General features: G+C 40.0%; 1 protein-coding gene across 2 annotated transcripts in view; it reads right to left on the bottom strand.

Annotated features, from left to right (window-relative positions):
• Nucleotides 1–23647, bottom strand: part of LOC134225597 (coatomer subunit beta') — a 77943-nt gene that overhangs the window by 20478 nt on the left and 33818 nt on the right. For both annotated transcript variants that reach the window (XM_062705795.1, XM_062705797.1), the window contains exon 3: nt 10756–10889. In XM_062705795.1, coding sequence (XP_062561779.1) covers nt 10756–10889 — 134 coding nt within the window. The remainder of the gene's footprint in view (nt 1–10755; nt 10890–23647) is intronic.

Genomic DNA, 23647 nt, shown 5'->3' with positions numbered 1-23647 from the left:
TCGGGACCAGCTATGGCAGCTAATGCACGAAAACGGATTTCCGGATAAACTGATACGGTTGATCAAGGCGACGATGGATCGGGTGATGTGCGTAGTTCGAGTTTCAGGAGCATTCTCGAGTCCCTTCGAAACCCGTAGACGGTTACGGCAAGGTGATGGTCTTTCGTGTCTGCTATTCAACATCGCTTTGGAGGGAGTAATACGAAGGGCAGGGATTGACACGAGTGGTACGATTTTCTCGAAGTCCGTCCAGTTATTTGGTTTCGCCGACGACATTGATATCATGGCACGTAACTTTGAGAGGATGGAGGAAGCCTACATAAGACTGAAAAGCGAAGCTAAACGGATTGGACTAGTCATCAACACGTCGAAGACGAAGTACATGATAGGAAGAGGCTCAAGAGAGATCAATGTGAGCCACCCATCACGAGTTTCTATCGGTGGTGACGAAATCGAGGTGGTTGAAGAATTCGTGTACTTGGGCTCACTGGTGACCGCCGATAACGATACGCTTCGATCGAATAGAGTTCGCCGCCGTACCAAACGGACTATCTACAAAACGCTTATAAGACCGGTAGTTCTCTACGGACACGAGACCTGGACGATGCTCGTGGAGGACCAACGCGCACTGGGAGTTTTCGAAAGGAAAGTGTTGCGTACCATCTATGGTGGGGTGCAGATGGCGGACGGTACGTGGAGGAGGCGAATGAACCACGAGTTGCATCAGCTGTTGGGAGAACCATCCATCGTTCACACCGCGAAAATCGGAAGACTGCGGTGGGGCGGGCACGTAGCCAGAATGTCGGACAGTAATCCGGTGAAAATGGTTCTCGACAACGATCCGACGGGAACAAGAAGGCGAGGTGCACAGCGGGCAAGGTGGATCGATCAGGTGGAGGACGACTTGCGGACCCTCCGCAGACTGCGTGGTTGGCGAAGTGCAGCCATGGACCGAGCTGAATGGAGAAGTCTTTTATGTGCAGCACAGGCCACTCCGGCCTTAGTCTGATGATAAATAAATAAGGTAGAGATAGAGGAAGACCTTATGATGTTGGTGCAGAGGTAGTGCTTGATGGGGATGTGTTTGAAGTTGTTGAAAATTTGTTTATCTTGGAACGCTTGTGACATGTGACAATGACGTTTCCCGTGAAGTGAAAAGACGTATTGCTGCTGCGGATAGGGCCTTTTACGGATTACTTAACCAGCTTAGGTCCCGCAACATACAGACGGAAACGAAGTTACAAACTCTATACAAAACTCTGATACTATCAGTGGCGCTTTATGGACATGAAGCATGGACATTAAAAGAGGCGGACCGGAGAGCTTTCGGGATTTTCAAGCGAGAAGCGTTGCGTACAATATGCGGAGGGAAACTATAAAATGGTGTGTGGCGCAGACGCATGAATCAAGAGCTGTATCAAGTATGCAAAGAAAAAAATGTGAATCGTATTAAATAAGGCAGACTTCAGTGGGCTGGTCACTTAGTGCGTATGTCAGAAGAAAGAATAGCGAAAACAATATTTAACAGAGAACCAGATAGGGGCCGGCGACTTCGTCGAAGGGCACGAACAAGCTGGTTGCACGCGGTGGAATCGGACTTGGGGACCCTGAATGTTCGGAGAAACTGGAGGAATATCGCTAAACACCGACGATTATGGAGCTCTACAATACGTCAGGCATAGCTATATCGACGCTGTAGCCAACCAGGTATCCAGGTAGGCACTGGGGCCACCCATAGCCAAATGGTGGCATGCGCTTTCGATCTGCAGCAATACGTTAGTATAGGTGAAACTCTAAAATCAAAACATCCCTGCCCTGCCAATAATCCGTACTGGAGAAAATAACTGAAAGCTGCGGATAGAATATACGATGCTTGCGATTCGGTTGTTGAGAATCCTTGTAAAACAGGTTACTTTACCCAGCGTTTTTTTAGTTATGTTTAGTTTAGTTTCATTCGCAAATTACATAATGCTAAACTTGACAATTGTTAACCCACACCCAGCCCCTAGTAACGCTTTATGTATGGTTCTGAAATTTATATAGTCCTGACGCTCATACAAGTACCCTCCCACAACGTAAAACGTTATGTAATTTTTGAATGAGCCCTTATGAGGCTTTTCTCGAATCTTGATACAATCGTTTTCTTCCACCGTATACATAATAAAAGTAATTGCCTACCTTACGGTTTCCACAAATCCGATTCAAGCATTAACCCTTCATGGGTCGAAACACAATGTTCTTCATAATTCTTCATAATAAGATATTCAATTAATGTATGAATTAAATGAACATTATATTCCTCGCCTCTTATATTTAGTTTTATTAGCATTCGCACTAATCGTACCAACATTCTCATACAATGATATGGAAATGCTAATATCATCTTCCTACATTTCGGCGGGTAAAGATTTGGTGTAATTCTAGTACGCTGCTTACTCAATTATGAGAGTAATGGGTTGCGCCACGGCTAAAATGATTAATGATTCAATGTGTGAATGCAAACAGTGTTTTTGTTGATTAAAAAATAAAAATATAATCCAAACTGCTTGATTTATTTAAAAACAAAAACAATAGTGTTCAACTAGGAAATTTGCTCCGTCGAATGAAACCAGTTGAACTCGAATCTGTCAAGTCCTTCTATATGAAACGCTTTAAACAAAAAAAAATATGTGCTACACACATACACACTTTTGGAGTGAAATTATAGCCTTCTGTTACAACTTTGTTGTACGAGAAAGGTAAAACATCCACCTGAGCCATTTTGGGGGAGAATGAGTCAAAATTTTGGCTATTTCACTCGAGACTTTCGCTGGTTATATATAAATGAGATATTTGTGGACATTCATAATCGTTATTTTGCTTTTTGGCGTCAAAACCAAAAGTAAGCAATACTGGTTGGAACTGCAATATATGAAGATTTATAACGATAATTTTTAATTTTCTTTTATTAAAATAATAATACCTAATAACGATAAATTTGCTCAATCGTAGCATATTAGGCCATGATTTGATCCATACACCCTATATAAATCAAATGTTTTCTGAATATTGAATTTAAAAGTTTGGAAGCATTCAGAATTTAGGCATATCAACAATTAGGGGAAAGTGGAGTAAGATGGCCATATGGGGCAAGACAGCCAACGTTAATTATGCCTTAAGTGAGCATTATATTCACAGTCTTATTACAAGGGATGGTTTACAATAATGTAAAAGGGCTATACAATTGAAAAATGCACTTTGACAACCTCACTTGTTCTTGTAATATTGATTTGAAGATGGTTTAGTTGAAATCCGAATTTTCTTATAATTTTCTAGTTACATAATTTAACAATTGAAGCCTAAATTACTCATTTTTCAGGACAAATTGATATTTACCGAAGCTTTTATATAGCTAGCCATAAACTGTCTGATCACCCCTCAATAATGACAGATACTGTGTACAGATTTTATAACAGCATCATAGTAGCCGTGAAATCCTATTTGTTTGGAAACCTGTCACGTCACACATTTTCGCATGCAGAGGTAAATTAGTTCGATTATTTTTTGGATTAATAACAATTTTTATATTTGACATTTTTAATTAAAAAGAAAATAATTGCAGAAAGAAATGCATGAAGGAAAACGCAAAATTATACTTTTTTCTCAGCGTCAAGACTACACTGTTATTCATTACTTTGAGCTCACAAATTGTGTTACTCATGTAGGGACATTTTTGACCATGGGGCAACAATGGTTCACCCACAAATTCTTAAGTTATTTGCAATTTTTAATGTGTTTATTTTGAGTTTGTATATAGCCTTCTCCAACATAAACCCTTAATCCCCACGATGTATTATTTGCTCTTACATTTAAAAAATGACCCCCACACTTCAAACCTCAAGCAGTCAGCTATTTGGCCGAAAGGCCTAAAGGCGATTCACTCAACCCCTATATACTTGATAAATTTTCTCTATTCAGGTCGATTCAGCTATCTGAAACATTTTCATTTTGGCCTTGAATATATAGGGGAACGGTTCGCCACTTCATCTCATAGCTCCTATTTCCATCCCATCAAAATCAAAGCAATGAAAAGGAATTTGGTTTGTTTATTATTTTTGTGATTTTTTTTCAGCAGTGAGCACGCATGTTGACAATAAGAAGCGACTAATTTGGTGCCGTATTTCTTTGTTTAGCGATGAGATTGATATATGTACAATGAGATGGAGATCGGAACAGTTCCCCTATGTACAAGAAAATAGAATTGTGGCGTTTTGTAAATTCAGACAATTGTTTAATAAAAAGCATATCCACGGCGGGGCGTTTGGGATGTTGTGCCTATGCGTGATGCGTAGTGTATGAAGAAACTAGAGACCAATGGTTAAACCGCTTTAAGTCATAAAACATCGCATATGCAAAAATACATGGGGAGATAATCTGCGATCCAAATTCCCGAGGTGTGAGGGTGCTTTTAGACAATGTTTGCCAATGCCTTTGAATCTAGAATAGTTCTTGATCAAATTATCTTTATTCCAGAAGAGCGAGTGATAACTTGAACGACTGGAATCAGCGTCGAAGCTGATGGTGATTCGTGGCCGTTGCATTGTCATTAACGTTTTCGGACAAAACTTTGATTCCGAAGAAAGTTTTCGCTCTAGCGCAACTAGCAGCAACTGACTGTGCGGTTTCAGTAACATTCCAATATTGTTGAATTAGTTTGTTTTCCTGAAATATATTAAAAAACGAACAAGTTTAAATGTAGAAAATATATGAAATACCTGTTATTGGAAAAGATAATGACATTCATATGCGTATGAATGTAAACATTTTTTTTCAACAAGTCAAAGCATACTTTGACTCCAAAATTTGAAAATTATAGTGGACGCTGTATATGTCAAAAGGGGTGAATTAAAAATTATAGCATGATCTGGATAAAAAGCTGGATACAATAATAATTTGAGGAGATTCAAAGTAATTAGGTTCGATAGGATATACATCTTTGGATATACGTCGGCCTGGGGCGGTATTGCCAACTGTATAGGAACAAGGTCATCTCCAGGATTAAGAGTCGCCTAACCCTTAAATGCATTCAAGAAATAATCAAAATAGTTTCTGCGTGAATCAGAGATGATTTAAAACAAAGGATATGTTTTTATCAGTAAAAATTAGTTTTAGGCAAATTTTTATATTGTCGTAGTACCAGTGGTCAAGAAATCAACATGAAATACGACATTTTTAGGCGAAGCTTCATTTAAACATAATCCATAGAAGTGCAAGAAATTTGTCCCCTATTCTAAATAAATTTAGCACACTTTTGATATAGTTTTTGATCCATGCTCGTCTTGCCCCGAGGGGGTGGTCATATTGCCCCATATGGTAAATATAGGCATCATAAAAACACCTTTTTTAAAACCAGTTTATAAGATACTGAAACGTTATTAATCAGTGTTTGTTGATACTTACGCCAAAGACGGGTCATCATAAAGGTGTTTCATGGACAAATCAGCAGAATTTGAAGAAGTGTCACTATTTTACAAGGGCTACCGCTTAGGATGGCCATCTTGCCTCACTTTCCCTTAATAAATGGAAATCATTCAACAGTTTAGTCAGACTCTAGCTCTCCAAAAACTCAAAATAATTGAAAGACCTAATGGTGAATTTGGATGCAATACTTCTAAAAAAAGTTATAATAGTTATAATAGCATTCAATTGTATCCAGATCTGGACACACTTCAAGAACTTTTCCGGTGATGTCGACGACGACGTCGACAACAGTATGCCACGCGCTTCCTACATAATGCTACTCCGCGGAGATACCCATCTCATTATTAACCGGTGCACTCGGGCTGTATGAGCACTGCCATCATTAGCTTCTTCCAGTTCTTCCGTTCACCAGCGCAGCAATAACATTATACCATATAATCAAAGTTCAGCTGCGTGAAACTATGGCAGAGCATAGATAGGAAGAAGCGAAAAAAAAAACAACTTGCGATTCTAATCTGAATCGAGAGACGATGGGTTTCTGTCGTTGTTTCGTTGGCATATGTAAGCAAGTGGTCTCCAAAGTGACGATATGTGTGGCACACTCTTCGGTTGGTCACGCTTTCTGGAGATGGTCGTTTACAATTTTCTGGCGGGTTAGTTAATCGAATTTCCGTTACTGTTAGTCAGATTTAAGTAACAGGCGATGTTTGCCACACTGCTTGTTTGAGGAAACCTCTCAACGGGTATTCGTTCGAATGAACGAATTGATGTATGAACCTTCAAAGATTTCAAATATTTACACAAATATTATATTGATATTCGATGTAATCAATTAAATAAAACAGAAGAATCAACCTCAAGTGTCGTCCTTTTATTCGCTTTCCCCCACACAACACGTCTGGCCCAAACAACTAAAACCCTTCTCGTTCAGAGACAATCAAACGCAACAGCTTAAAGACAACAACGCTTCACTGAATTATATAGAATTTATAGCACATTGCTTTGATGATTACGATAATTCTATGCTCTCGTTCCACTGTTTCCCTGCTACTGCTTGCAACTAATACATAAACTACGAAGGGAAGGAATATCGGGCTGTAAAGGGAGACGGGTTCTCGCCCTTCATTATTTGATAAAACATCCCACGACGAGTAAAAGGCTGAGCTCGATCGTCTGCGGGGAAGTTGCGATACCGCAGCGTGGTATTTACTTTTGTAAAATGATATGTTTACGATCTGAGGCAGATTCCGTTCGGAATCAGAGATGGATTCCATTGGAATCCAAAACAGATTCCACTAAAAATACGAGGCATATAATACTCGAAATACGGGGCGTATTACACTCGAAATCAGGACGAATTCCAAACAGAATCACTTGGAATCCGAGACGGGGTCCATTCGGAATCCAAGACGAGTTCCACTCGGAATTCTAGATGAGTTTCGAGAAGGATTCCACACGGAATACGAGACGGATTTTATTTGGACTACGAGACGGATTCCACTCGGCAATCCGAGACGAATTTTACTCCGAAACGATCCACTCAGAATTGAGGCAGAATCCACTCAGAATCCAGACGGAATCCACTCGGAATCTTTGAAATTCGAGACGGGATCTATCCGGTATTCAAGAATACGACGGATTCCATTCAAATAAGAGCAGGATTACACTCGAAATCAGGACGAATTCCAAACGGAATCCAAGACGGGTTTCACTTGGAATCCGAGAAGGAATCTATTCAAAATCAAAGAAAAGTTCCAATCGGAATTTGAGACGAATTTCGAGAAGGAATCCACACGGAATCCGAGATGGTTTCCACACGGAATCCGAGATGGTTTCCACACGGAATCCGAGACGGATACCACACGGAATCCGAGACGGATTCCACACGGAATCCGAGACGGATTCCACACGGAATCCGAGACGGATTCCACACGGAATCCGAGACGGATTCCACACGGAATCCGAGACGGATTCCACACGGAATCCGAGACGGATTCCACACGGAATCCGAGACGGATTCCACACGGAATCCGAGACGGATTCCACACGGAATCCGAGACAGTTTCCATACGGAATCCAAGACGGATTCCACACGGTATCCGAGACAGATTTCAAACAGAATCCGAGACGGATTTCACACGGAATCTGAGACGGATTCCACACAGAATCAGGAACGGATCTCATACGAGATGGATTCTACACGCAATCCGAGACGATTTCCACACGAAATCTGAGATGGATTCCACACGAATTCCGACTCTTATTCCACACGGAATCCGAGAAGGATTCCACATGGAATCCGAGACGGATTCCACAAGCAATCCGAAACGGATTCCACACGGAATTCGAGACGGATTTAACACGGAATCCGAGACGGATTCCACACGCAATCCGAGACGGATTTCACACGGAATCCGAGACGGATTTCACACGGAATCCGAGACAGATTCCACACGGAATCCGACAGATTCCACACGGAATCAAAAACGGATTCTACACGCAATCCTAGATGATTTCCACATGAAACCTGAGATAGATTCTACACGATTCCACACGAAATCCGAGACGGATTCCACACGGAATCCGAGACGGATTCCACACGAAATCCGAGACGGATTCCACACGGAATCTGAGACGGATTCCACAACGAATCCGAGACGGATTCCACACGGAATCCGAGACGGATTCCACACGGAATCCGAGAAGGATTCCACACAGAATCCGAGACGGATTCCACACGGAATCCAAGACGGATTCCACACGGAATCCGAGACGAATTCCACACGGAATCCGAGACGGATTCCACACGGAGTCCGAGACAGTTTCCATATGGAATACAAGACTGATTCCACACGGTATCCGAGACAGATTTCAAACAGAATCCGAGACGGATTTCACACGGAATCTGAGACGGATTCCACACGGAATCAGGAACGGATTTCATACGAGACGGATTCTACACGCAATCCGAGACGATTTCCACACGAAATCTGAGATGGATTCCACACGAATTCCGACTCAGATTCCACACGGAATCCGAGACTGATTCAACACGGAATTCGAGACGGATTACACACGGAATCAGAGACGGATTTCATACGGAATCTGAAAAAGATTCAATACGGAATCCGAGACAGATTCCACACGGAATCAAAAACGGATTTCATACGAGACGGATTCCACACGCAATCCGAGACGGATTCCACACGCAATCCGAGATGGATTCCACACGAAATCCGAGACGGGTTTAACACGGAATCCGAGACGGATTACACACAGAATCAGACGAATTTCATACGGAATCTGAAAAGGATTAAATACGGAATACGAGACAGATTCCACACAAAATCCGAGACGGTTTCTACACGAAATCCAAGATGGATTCCACATAGAATCCAAGACAGATTCCATACGGAATCCGAGACAGATTCCACACGAAATTTGAGATGGATTTCGCACGAATTCCGAGGTGGATTCCACACGAGATCCGAGACGGCTTCCACATGGAGTCCGAGACGGGTTCCACACAGTATCCACACAGAATTTTAGACGGAATCCACATAGAATTGGAGACGGTTTGAACACGGAATCCGAGACGGATTTTACACGGAATCCGATACGGATTTTACACGAAATCAGAGATGGATACCACCAGAATCAAAGACGGATTTCACACAGAATCAGAATCCGCTTGGAAGAGACGGATGTCAATCAAAATCCAAAACGATTCGACTCATTCAAGTTGTTATCCACTCAGAATCGAGACAAAATCCATTAAAAATCAAGACGGATCTCGGATTTCGAAACGGATTCCGAGAACGATTCGACACTGAATCTGAAACTGATTCCACACGAAATCCGAGACAAAATCCAAAACAATTTCACTCAGAATCGAGCCGCAATCCACTCGGACGGCTTCCACTTGGAATTCTAGACGTATTCCATTCGGAATCTGAGATAGATTTCACTGGAAAACCAGAATGGAATCCACTCCGAATCTAAGAAGAATTCGATTTTCGGAGACGATTTTCATTCGGAGTCCAAGATGGATTATACTCGGAATGCGTGACGGAGTTTACTCGGAGTACAAAATGGATTCCCCTCCGACTTTGAGACGGGTTCCTGACGGTATCCAGGACGGGTTTAACTCGCACTGCGTGACGGGTTTCATCCGGAATAGAGTAGCAACTTTAAACAAGATGAAGCACTCTCTTCTTTTCAATGCCAGTTAACATAATTTACAGATCACATCTTTTCCACGATAGTTATGACTACTGAATACGAAAAGAATAAACGAACGAAACCTTCAACCTTCGTGTATTGTCGTGGATTTGCATTTCAGGTGTTTTTTTTGCCATTTTTGTGTTTTGTAGTTCTTCTTACACAAGCACAGTGCATTGAACAAACACGCAAAGTGAGTAACTCGAGAAATATGAAGCATTTTGCTGACGCTGTTATGTTGTTACTTTTTCTGCATTTTCTGTCTTACGAAAGGGTTTACTGAAAGGGTGTAACTTCCTAATTTTATAGGCAGGCAAACAAAAATTCAGAAAAAATAATTAAAACATCGCATTTGATACTTTGGTCTAATTATTTCAACGACATTAGCAACTGATCGCTCTTTCGTAAGCGCGAAACGTAATATCACTGCTAAGTGAATTTCCATCTCATCTTGGCCTGGAACGCATTGATATACTTCTTTCGTCCTGTCATAAGTCAATATACATTTCGCCTTGCTACGCTACGCGAGCCCCGTCCGCTGGGAAATATGGTAATGAGTTTAAAAGCCATCACCACCCGTCGCGGAAGCGGAATCCGTGCCTGGCGGGATATCTCATTCCATCTGTCGCGGCGCGCTCGTCACAATTTCACAAATCCGGCGAAATCAATCTCGCTAATGACACGTTTTACCGGTAACAATAATATCGCCAGGACAGAGAAGTTGTTTCGCATTGCATTTCCCAGGCGATGTGCGACCTGTGCGGGCGGCGTCGTCGCAGTCAAGTAACCTTTCCGGTGGCATATCCCATTGAATCGGAAGTTATGTCAACCCGGCGGAACAGAATGTGTTTCCATGTGTCTGTTCCGGTCCTTATCACCGTAGTTTTTAATTACGATAAGAGCACCCTCGCATTGCAATGCAACCCACCACGATGGGAAACGCTCCCCCTCTTTCGCTTTCAAGTCGACAACAAAAAGAACAACCATCGTTGAAAGGCAAAGATAATTCTTAAATCTTTTGCCTTCCCGTTAAAGCTAAATGGCGAGAAGTATTTTCGGTTGCGCAATACTTACCCTCGGGCAGGGCTTTCAGGTTGACCTGTTGCATCTCGGAGTGTCGGGCCCACACGATTTTGCCCCCGTTGATGTCCATCGACATGGCCGGTTCCTCGCGGCCGACCTTGATGATGATGGAACCCTCATCGTAGCTGTTTTGAAAGGGAGAAAACGGGCGTTAGAAAATGATTTGTTCTGTTTATCTCGTGGGTATTAGTACTTCTGGAAATCTCTTCCATGAGAGTTGATATTGAAATCTTAAAATGATACTGAGCAGGTTTTACCCCGTGATCAATAAGTTTGGATACAGTTTAATCCGATGAAGACAAATATTTATTGTAATACACAAATAGTGCTTCGTATTTACTGTCTTGAGTTTTTTCGCGTTAATTTATTGCATTTTGAAAGTGTACCCGAATTCATTGATCACGGTGTAAAGGTCTGTCCAAAAAATAACTTTTGATGGAAGGCGTGAGCGCAAATTTTTTTTTTTATTTTCAGGCATTTTTTTTTAACAAAAATTACTCGCAACGAGAAGTCTGTCCCATTGTTTCCTATTGTAAATCGACCCGATCGCACTATCAGGGCTGGTAGCGACCGAAGCCACTCAGAATAGTGACTTTAGTGACCAAAGCTGACGAAAAAAGGGACCAAATAGTGACTTTCAGTTGCTGAAAAAGTGACCAAATAGTGACTTTCAATTTCAATTGCAAGTTCGATGAGACGAAATCAAGCGTTTTTGGGTCGAAGGAGAATATTTTTTTGTAATTTGTGGCGGAAAACATCTTTCACTCGCCACTCTTTTCTCTTAGAACGAGCTCAGAAGAAAAATGAAAATCGTACTCGGTAACTTTTATCTACTCAGTGACTAAGTAAAATTATTGCCCTCTCTTTTAACCCCACGGAAATTTTACTCAATATCAGTAAAAAGCAGGACAACTTAAAACTATGAGTAGTCTGCAAGCAAATCAAATTTTTACGCCACTGGAAGTGATCGAAATATGGTTATAACTCTTAATACCTGTTTTTCTTTAATGAATATTATTTCTCGGCGAGTGAATGAGCATTGCGTGGATGAGCATTCTCTTCTCGTGAAAATAAGTGAAAATTACGATCATTGGATTAGCTGCCTACTTAAGAAAGATGCAGAGAACTCTAACGATTTGTCATAGGTGCCACGGATGTTTTTTGAATTTTTAGTGCGACAGGAACAACAGTAGGATCGTTTTGGTAGAAAACGATACAAAAATTATGAAGATTCATGTACAACGAGCTTGGGATTGAACGTTAGACCTCCTGCTTGTAATGAGGACCATGCTCTCTGCATTTTTAAATATTTTTAGTCCAAAATACGCAGATTTTCCGACTTGAGGTGCGTATTAATGAACGATTTTTGCTATGGAATTCGACAGCGCATGCAATCTTCAAAATTGGAGAGACTTGATCGCTGTTCTATGATATCTACTCGATAAATATTTGTTTAGAGCAAACCCTTCATTACATCTGTAAAATCTGTGCTGTGAAAAAATGATAGCATTTGTAACATATGCATTTTGGTTGATTTTGTAAATCCTTTGTTAATCCTCCCCACAAACTCAATCATTTCCAGCTTGCCACAGATAAGCAAGATAGTAAAACCTGTTTTACTGTTGTGGAGGTTTACAAATATGCGATCATGGGCAGTTTAGTTCTTGGTAAAACAGGGGAGAATCAAGTCTTCTCACCTTCCCCTACTGCATAAAGTTTGAGTTAAAAAAAACTCTAAATCGACAGGTCTCCTGCTTGCATGACTGTACACCAATTTATAAACTGTGACGTAAAACACCTTCAATTAGCTACTGGTGAAATGCCAATAGGAACAGCGAGTTAAATGGCTGGCGATGCTTCAGAATGATCATTTTTCCAAGATCCGTAATTTCATTTTCGCCATAAACAAAACAGCTTCCGATGGATAAAGCTTTATAAAAAAATCTTAGTCAATAGTTTCAAAATAGTTGAAAATAGTGACTTTTTGCGAGAAAAAGTGACTTTAGTGTCTTGAGGTCGAAAAAAGAGACTTTTTAGTGACTAGCCCGAAAAAAGTGACCAAGTCATTAAAAAGTGACCCGCTACCAGGCCTGCACTATGGATTCGAAAGTTATGGCCAAAATAAACTTTTTTATACCAAACTCACGGTTTTAATGCACACGGTAGGAAACGCCTGTATAAAAATCGACTTCAGTGGATAAAAATTGAAATATTCTACGTTTGCAAATCATCAAACAGCACATTCAAAATAGTCAATTGTATAACAAATTTTCAAAACGACTTATCTGCTTTTGTAAAGAAAGATTCAAACGTCGGTTTATCGAATCTGCGAGCACTCCCACTCAAACCAACATCATCAACAGATAGCCGAAGCCTTTACCTATGCGTTGATGGTGTTGGTTTGCCTGGGAGTACTCTCAGATTAGACAAATCGACGTTTGAATCTTTGTTTACAAAAGCAGATAAGTCGTTTTGAATGTTGAATGTTGAGAATTGGATTTCGGTATCATAGAAATAATTTATTAAGAACTTTTTTCAAAAGTTATTTTATTTCCAATTCAGGATTTTGATACACTCCAGTCGTTTTATTTCTCAATATATCTAAATTACTATTCTTAGAGTCTTACATATACAATTGGACAATGAATGGCTGCATATTTATTGTTATTAGAGAACTTTCAGTGCTACTTTGTTCACCTGCTGTGACCCCTGGATCCTGGAAGGACATACACGATGGAATCCACTAATGACAGCCACAATAGACAGTTTATTCCGCACTTCGCGTTTTTGTATGCACAAATCTCAATAGATGATTAACATAACTGTAAATGAATACCAGGGGGAGAAGGCGGAGAACTGAATCCCTACCCCGACATGTGCTGGTTCTAAAATGTAAACAACAGTGTTAATTCTCTACCACACTTTTGTTTTCGATATTTTATCAAAATTAAACACTCAATCATGTAGCAATAAAACGATATGGTATGCTTGAGACACCTGCTTGATTAAAGGGACTCGAACAAGAATTGATTTGCAGTAACTAAACGAATATAAAAATGTTCGCCTTAACGATTGCGCCCTAAGAGTGGTTCTGAGCTTCGATGCAGAGTACACGACACGGTGCCCCGGTAGACCGTTATTATAAAATAAAAATGTCCATCAAAACCAAGTACAGGGCTCAATTCCTGTGGTAATTCTGCACCTCTGGACCAATTTAAAAAAAAATCCTAGGAGGAATCTCGAGAAACCTTGATTTCAAGTTTTTAGTTAAGAAATTTCAAAATAATCCATATGAGAATGCAAAAATATCACCAAAAACCCTGATTAATCCACCTAGATAGATGTCCTTCAATTCTTCTTGAACCTGCCAGTCAGAAGTAACCACCAGCTTTGCAGGGTTGCTGTCCGGCATTCTTGAAATATGCCCTGCCCATCGTACCCTTCCAACTTAAGCTACCTTCTGGTTACTGGGTTCGCCGTAGAGCTGGGCGAGCTCTTGTTTCAACCTTCGCCGCCACACACCATTCTCTTGCACAGCGCCAAGGACAGCCCTAAGCACGCGTTGCCATTATTAGAGCTATAAATATTTACAACTGACTTATCTTACCAAACTGACTTAAATATGTTTTTGTATGGCTAACTTGCTCGAGTTTAGTATAAGTGTTGCTTTCAATGTTCAATAGAATAAAAGGTAAAAATTAATTTTAATTTAGTGTTTATGTTCATAATGGAGAGAAGTAAGACTAGAGTTCGTGTAGAATAATAGTAGTTAGAAGCTGTTATACTCGATCACAGCACTTATTAACCGATCTTTGCTGCCAAATCTCGTCAAAGTTCTAATCAACGGACTAGAAAAAGCATGTTGGTAAGCCAAAACCTATTCCGGTACCTCTACAGAACTCAGAAACATGATAATTCAAGATATGGTACTTTGACTTAAATGGAAGCTGCGGCTTTTTCCAGCTGCTAGCAATGCCATCAATTGCTTCCTCAAAACCATGTTCGAGTTTCAAAGAGCTGTATTTTGCGTACACTTTTTTGAAATCATTCAGAACCTGCTGATTGATATATTAATTAGAAAATTGTTAATGTTTAAGCAGAGTAATGCCGTGCTCCGAAAAATCGGGATTCTAGTGAACTCTATGCAATTTGTTGATGCCTCATCTGTACTTGGTTCACCCATAAATTTACTCAACATGGCGCTTCCCATTCAATTTGTTCCTTTATTAAAGTGTTTTTAAAAGTTCGAATATTGAATATTTCTTCGTCGTAATCAAAAAACCAAAGGAATATGCACAAAGCTTGTAAATTTTTTTCTTTCTTTTGTGCATTTTTCCTGAAGTTTTCCTTGGTTCTCGAGATCTCATTTAGAGATGTCGCAAATTAATCGATTATTTCGATTAATCGATTAATCGTTGTGATAATCGATTAATTTTGAATCGATTATTACCCAACGACTAATCGATTCAATAATCGAATAGAATCAACAGTAATCGATTAGCTACTAATCGATTAATCGGGATTTTACGACATCATAAGGATGTCGCAAATTAAGCGATTACTTCGATTAATCGATTCATCGTTGTGATAATCGATTAATTTTTAATCGATTACTACCGAACGATTAATCGATTCAATAATCGATAAGAATCGAGAGTAATCGATTAGTTACTAATCGATTAATCGAGATTTTACGACATCTCTAATCTCATTCTATATGCCGAGCTCACTCGTAGCTTTTCCTTACCGCCATCTTTGCAGTCATTACCAGTCCGATGATCCTTTTGCGGGGAAAACTCAGAATATGATAAAGCTCCGTCAATTCAATTGTTACAGCATTTGACGAAGATCTGTTATATAATACTAAACAACTACACTACTTTAAACAAATATTTAAGTTGTTGGTTTTTTCATCATTTTTTCCCATACTTCCCAATCTTTACTTCTGATGCTCGAATACATTTGTGAATACAATAAAAATACAAACTTTAATCTGAATGGCATTCAACAAAGAATCTGCAGCCTGCACGTGAATTCATGAATGGTTCTGAACGAGAGGTAGCATTCTTGAAGACAGACGGCTTCAAGCCATACAAACAACATACCTAAATCAGTTTGGTGAGGTTAATCAGTTGTAAAAATTTATAATTGTAATAAAGGCAACAAATGCAAATTGGTTGAAAACAACTTGGACCACTTTTTGGACGGCTTTGAAGGTATTTTGGGGATATTATTGAATTAAAATATAGATTCTTTTGAAATTTCTTAATTAAAAACTTCAAATCAAGATTTCTCGAGATTCCTCCTAGGGATTTTTTTTAAAAATTGGTCCAGAGGTGCAGAATTACCACAGGAATCGGACCCTGTACTTGGTTTTGATGGACACTTTTATTTTATAATAACGGTCTACCGGGGCACCGTGCACGAGCTTTCCCTAGCAGCACAATTTACGTTGATTTGGTTGCAATAACTCATATATGACCAATTGGTCATATATGAGTGTTATCAACTGATTTACAACATGTGTGTTGCTCGGGTTGTTCGCCAGTGACTGGCGTATGAGGACCTTGATGAATACTAGCTGGGGCACGGTGACCAACCAAATTGAAATTTTTTCCTGAAATTTTGTTGAATATGCCAAAAAAGTTCTTGGTGGTGAAGGAACTTCTGGATTTTGTTTTGAAAATTCGTACAGGCATCCTTAGGGAATTTCATTAAGAATTCCTTCGTGAAATCCTATGAGAGTTTCTGCAGAAATTCATATAGGGGGAATGACGGCTTTGGTAGGTTTTGTTCTATTATTGGCAGGGGGGTTTTTATGTCTGACTATGCTCAAATTTGGCCTAAACATTCTTTGCATATCAAAGAACATTTTTTATTTTATTTTATTGATGTATAAGGGGGCCTGGGGCCAAGTCACCGATGTGAATTTGAAATTCATATCGTCCATGATACACCAGGGACTAAAGGATAAGGCTTCACAACATCTTTACCCATGGGGGTTTTAAGTTTTGTGGGATATACTGCTAGTATATCACTGCCTTAGGAGTATGGGCAGGTTGGGGATATTTTTATGATGAATATTAAAGCTGTGGAGAGATGTCGGTTATAATATTTGATTATATGTATTAACTTTGATTCCAATTATAAATCACAAAGAGCTTCCCTTGTATTTAGGCGGTTAAACAAATGTGTTTGTTATTATGTCGTGTTGATATATGTATTCTTCCAGTTAGAGTTGTCTGATGTTACAAATTTTAGTTGTCCAGCAAGGTAACCCTTACAAATCCTTACTCCTAAATGATCAGTCTATTCGTCATTATAGTCTGCTGTTAAGGCCTGATCTAAACAGTTCTTATAAAAAGTCTCTTTCAATATTGTTCGGGGTATTCAGTGTGAGTGGTATTGTTTCGAAGTAGTTTTCTCATCAATAGCGTTTAAGTAATGTCCCCATCAAACAAAAGAAGCTTTAAAAGTTTGTTCAAAATCTTAATTTTCAATCGCGAGTCAGTGTTAATACAATTATGTTGATGTGTATATGGTATAGGAATTGCGATACACTCAGAATTTAGGATAAACAAGAATAGTTTAAATTGTAATCATTTTATTGATATATCACATTAAAACAAAGCTTAGTATAAAAAGTATACTATCGAACATTGAAATTTATACTAAGGCTGATTTGTGCTTCATTATTAAGAATGGTATTATGTTTTCTCTGAAAAGTGCGAAGAGACATGTTTTCTGCTCATTCAATCGAATTGAAGTCCTACAGCGTATGGCCAACCACATTTTAATTTTGATACGTAAGTGTATAGATAGAATTTTAACGATACGCATGTTGATTGAGTAAATGAAATATCATTAATTTTCATTTTGCATGTGCTTGCAGAGAAAAGCCGTCACCGCACGAGTCGTGATGGAAAAAATGAAGGCTGAAATCGGAAATCTTTACCTGGAGCGATCGTGTTGGTGGTTGCAGTAAATAAACTAAAAGATTCGTTTCACCGTGACCAATGTGGAGAGGTGCCAATGCAAAGTATAGCACCTGGGACCAACAAGTGGCAAAAACATGGGACGAAGGTAAATCCTAAACTTAAACGGTAGAGGTCAAAATGAAACTTGGAACTTTCTCCCAAACAGACGTTACCAGACGAGCCAGCCCAGAACAGGAGTAACTTATACGTAAATTCGCTGTACTCAAGAAATATAGTTCACGGTGAAATGGGGCCTAGATCACGACGATCTGTGTCACTACGACCCAATGACACTGATTATTTAGTGTAATTTACCCAGATCCCAACGGAGGCGACGGAGGCAACGAAGGAGGAAAACCTGACCAAGCATAAACACCGGGTGTGAAGTTCGCATTTGGATTAGGGTCTGTTCAAATATTACGTAACGCAATAGGGGGTGGGGGGTTGTTAAATTTTTGTTACGATTTGTTACGCAAAATATGGGTGGTGGGTGTCCTTCTGAAAATTGTTACGCGTAACAAATTATTTGCATAGCAAAAAAAAATAAAAATTTAAAAAAAAATGTTTATTTCCTTTAAAATAACGTAAAATATACAATGCATAATAATTTATAGTAACGTCTTTTAAATCCTACTAAAAATCTAGATTTTTTTCAAAAAACTATTTGTTACGCGTTACGCATAGGGGTGGGGGTAGTTCTGAAAATTGTTACAAATTGTTACGAGGGGGTGGGGGGTTCTCAAAAACAACGTTTTTCGCGCTACGTAATATTTGAACATACCCTAATACGGAAATATGCTTGAGCTGGTGGATGTCGTCGTTGTGAAGCGTGTTCAGCATGGAATTGCCATCATCGAGTTGTCGAGTCCTTGCTCCCTGGACAAGAGCATATGACGTGGACACCATCATCAAATTTGTCGATGAATATGAAGCACTTCCGTTAAAATTATATGTAACTACTGCTCTTGTATCAATAAAATAATAAAGTGTAACTAAAATATATTGAAAGAAATAGGAAAAGAATGTTTATTTATTATGTCTGACAGATCAAAAACAAAACCAAAATGTTTCAAACGCCGTTATACTATTTTCATATACCGTTCACCAAACAATCTTCAAAAATTTGAGCCTGCTATTTTAACAATTACATATTTTGAAGAACCATGTTCCAAGAAAACGCCTGATACTATCTTTGTGGACTTATGACGGCCTTGCATAGCATCATCATTGTCTCGGAACTAGATTCAGTCAGTAAAAATTTCAAACCATTTCGTGAGCTTTCATTTGATGATGGGCTTAAAAAGACATTGATTGATCCTCCTCACGACCTTAGGTGGTCAAACTATTAGTCATGCAGATAAAAGGATAGTGGATGAAAGCATCATATGGTCTATTCTCATGCACATAGGTGGCTAAGGTCTCAGTTAAACGTGACTATATCTTTTGTTTTACCGTCTAGCGCAGATCATGAGTTCATTCCCTATCGGTCATTTACTGTGTTATAAGGTAGTCAACTAATTTTATTTGTCTTTCAGAATACACTTAGTCACGTCTCCTATGTCCTTCAATCTTTCTTTACATTGGAGTATGTATTATTTTTTTCCTAACCCGAAAAAATGAAGAGCGAAACAGGTTTGTTTATACGTTGATCCATGCAGTGAAAGTAAGAGTAAAATAACAGAGATTACTGAGAAGAAATAACGGATACAATCACCATATATAATGCAAAATTAGTAAATCTACAGTATCTACTTTCACTACTTACTGTATACTGAACTATTAACTACAATTGGTGCAATGGATGATCGTTTGCTTCCCAGTCTTTTGTGTTAGTATTTTGTTAGTTAAGACTGGTACTAGACCCTGCCGGAACCTCCGCAGCATATACTCAAGAAAATGTTGTTAGATCATGCGACACCTTCTCTAAGTATTTGCAAGGAGGTATGATATATCAAGTGTTTAATTATTTTCTATATATTGGCAAAAAATACTCGACGCGTTTCTGTTAAATTGAAATGTTACCGGGTTTAAAGTACGTACTTCAGTACTGCTTAATAGTGTAAGCATACTCGGATGCAATTAAATTCATCTCGTTTTCGTCTAAAGGTAATGTGTTGAGTACTAATAATACTAGCAATGTGTACTATAAAAGAACAAATTATTTCACAATTTTAACAATATGCAGACACTTGACTTATCAACGTTGACCCCATCATCCATGGACAGGGATTCTTTGCATATCAAAGAACATTGTGGCCAAATTTCATAAAATTTGGTCGACAAAAACCCCCCTGCCAATAATAGAACAAAGCCTGCCAAAGCCGTCTTTCCCCCTAGATATTCTTTCTAAAATCCATTCAGTTTCTCTTTGGGAATTTCCTTTAGTTAAACCTGTGGTAAAACCATACGATTTTCGTGCAGGTATTCATTCGAAAATGTATTAAAGAATAAACTAGTTTCCGATGGAGTTCTTAAGAGAATTTTCTAAAGGACTTTTCGAGAGAATTCCTGAAGTAATGTCGAGGAAAGAGTTTATGAGAACATTTCTGGCAAAAATTTTGAAGAAATTTCCGGAAGAACTTTGGGAACCGCAGGAATTTCCGAAGAAAAATCAGTAGGATCCTTTTATGGAAATTTCTAAGAAATCCCCCGACATTTTCATTGGAATTTCCAACAGAATCTTCGAAAGCATCCAGCCGTTTCCGAGTTATGCGGATACGAAGACAGACGATTTTATTTTTATTATATAGAGAAGATAGATCAAGTTAAAACCCGGAATGGAGGCCTATAAAGCTCCTAATTAGACTAGCGCACTACTAGCAAATCTAACTTTGCTTAACGTACGGATTGCAAGAAAAATCCAAATCCGATAGTCCTTTATTTCGGTTTTCGACTTGATTAGCGATATTTTATGAAATTCTCAGGTACTGATCGTTTGATCATTTGAGCTTTCTCCGCTCACTGATTTAATCTGATTAGTTCAATTGATTATGAAGTTAAAGAGTTTTTTCAAAGAGATTAAAAAATCAGCCAAGTTTGCAGTTAGCATAGCAAATATCAGTTCAATCAAAGTTAATTGCCTATTTCCGGGGATTAAACCACCCGAATTGGACATTAATTTACAATGTTGTTAAAACTCATATGTAAATATGTACGTTAATATTGATTTGGAAGATATTGATTTGAAAAATGTATTGGAGATAACCACTTTCCCTTCGATGGGACTCGAACCCATGACCCTACAAGAAGAAAAAAAGTACCCAAAATTGAGTATTTTTAAACTTACTTTTGAGTGAATTCCGAGCCGTGGACCCCACGACCAATACTGCATTCAAGTATAACATCTATCACAGCGGCAGTGAAAAAGTAGAGCATGGAGTTGGTTTCGTAGTGATGGGCAAGCAGATGAAGCGAGTGATGCGGTGGAAACCCATTGGCGAACGAATCTGTGTGTTGAGGATACGGGGCAAATTCTTCAATTACAGCCTAATCAACGTTTACGCACCGACAAACGATAAATCCGACGACGTGAAGGACACGTTTTATGAATGTCTTGATAAAGCCTATGGAGAGTGCCCAAAGCATGACGTGAAAATTGTTATCGGAGACGCTAACGCTCAGGTCGGTAGAGAGGACTTTTTCCGTCCCATAATCGGTAGGGAGAGCCTTCACTCCGCGGCCTACGGCTAGTAAATTTTGCTGCTGCCAGAGGGATGGCCATCAGTAGCACCTACTTTGCACGAAAGAACATCCGAAAGCACACCTGGAGACACCCAAATGGTGAAACTTGCAACCAGATAGACCATGTTCTGGTGGATGGGCGCCATTTCTCGGATGTTATCGATGTGCGGACATTCAGAGGTCCGAACATTGACTCTGATCACTACCTCGTTGTCAGTAAAATTCGATCACGGTTGTCAACTGTATCGAACGAAAGATCACAGCGAACGATGCGTTACAATATCCAGCGATTGTCGGCGGAAGGAGTATCGGCTGAGTACCGCCAGAAGCTCGACGAACGGATAAGTGCAATCAACGTTAGCGACAACATCAACGATCTATGGGAGTCGATCCATGGAGCGGTGAGCACAACAGCACGAGAAGTGGTAGGCACTGCACAGAGGCGACCCAGGACGGGTTGGTTCGATGTGGAGTGTCAGAGAGTGACAGACGAGAAGAACGTTACCAGAAGCCGGATGTTGGTGTCAGGTACCCGATCGAATAGAGATCGGTACAAGGAAGCAAGAGCAGCCGAAAAACGAACCCACCGCAGAAAGAAAAAAGAGTACGAAGAACAAGTGATTAGTGAGGCGCAGGAAAAAATGGAGCAGAACGATATGCGGAGGTTTTATGAATCTGTCAATGGCGTGCGGAGAAAGACAGCGCCATCCCCCGTCATGTTCAACGACCAATAAGGGAATTTGCTGACAGATAAAACTGAAGTGGCTGCCAGGTGGAAGCAACACTTCGAGACTTTGTTGAATGGAGGAAGTGACGGTGCATCGGTGAACAGAATAAATAATAGCGACGATGGACAAGCTGTGGAGTCACCTACACTAGATGAGGTTAAAAAAGCTGTCAAAGAGCTGAAAAGCAATAAGGCTGCGGGGAAGGACCAGCTCCCGGCTGAACTTCTCAAACATGGCAGTGAGCAGCTTTATGAAGTTCTGCACCATATTATGTCGAAAATATGGGAAGACGAGGAAATGCCTGCTAGCTGGTTGGACGGCCCCATTTGCCCTCTCTTTAAGAAAGGGCACAGACTGGAGTGCGCCAATTACCGAGGAATAACCCTCCTTAATTCGGCGTACAAAATTATGTCCCGTATTCTGTTCAACAGATTGAGACCGCTTGAAGAGTCCTTCGTCGGCGAATACCAAGCAGGTTTTCGTGAGGGCCGATCAACGACGGATCAAATGTTTATCCTGAGACAAATCCTTGATAAATTCCGGGAGTACAACTTGCAGACACATCATCTGTTTATTGATTTCAAGGCGGCGTACGATTCAGTGAAACGGAATGAATTATGGCAAATTATGCTTGAACATGGTTTTCCGGCGAAACTGATACGGCTGATTCGTATAACGTTGGACGGATCGAAATCAAGTGTAAGGGTTGCGGATGAAATATCGACGTCATTTGTTAGTTTAGATGGATTAAAGCAGGGTGATGCACTCTCGAACCTACTGTTCAATATAGCGCTCGAAGGAGCGATTAGGAGAGCTGGTGTGCAAAGAAGCGGTACCATTATCACAAAATCGCATATGCTCCTGGGATTTGCGGACGATATCGATATTATCGGAAGCGATCAAGCCGTGCCGTGGAAGAGGCTTTTGCGCCTTTTAAGAGGGAGACAGCGAGGATTGGACTCACGATCAATACCAGCAAAACGAAGTACATGGTCGCTGGCAATCAACGTGGGTTCATTAGTGGTGGTGGTAGCGAAATAGTGCTGGATGGTGAAAAATTTGAAGTGGTAGAAGAATTTGTGTATCTTGGAACATTAGTGACGTGCGATAATGATGTTACCCGCGAGGTGAAAAGGCGTATTGCAGCTGCAAATAGGGCTTATTACGGACTTCGTAACCAGCTTAAGTCCCGTAGTCTGCAAACGAAAACAAAACTCGCGCTGTATACTACTCTGATTCTTCCGGTGGCTTTATACGGCCATGAGACATGGACGTTAAAGGAGGCTGATCGGAGAGCTCTCGGAGTGTTTGAGCGTAAGATGCTGCGGACAATACTCGGCGGTAAACAGGAGAACGGTATCTGGCGGCGTCGCATGAATCACGAATTGTACCGGGTGTATAAAGGGCTGGATATTATTAAGCTTATACAACACGGCAGACTACGGTGGGCTGGTCACGTTGTTCGTATGCCGGAAGAACGTCAAGCGAAGATAATAT

The sequence above is a fragment of the Armigeres subalbatus genome, chromosome 3 (assembly GCF_024139115.2).
Source record: "Armigeres subalbatus isolate Guangzhou_Male chromosome 3, GZ_Asu_2, whole genome shotgun sequence".
Lineage (NCBI taxonomy): Eukaryota > Metazoa > Arthropoda > Insecta > Diptera > Culicidae > Armigeres > Armigeres subalbatus.
The sequence above is the reverse complement of the archived record's forward strand: the minus strand, read 5'-3'. Positions and strand labels throughout refer to the sequence as shown.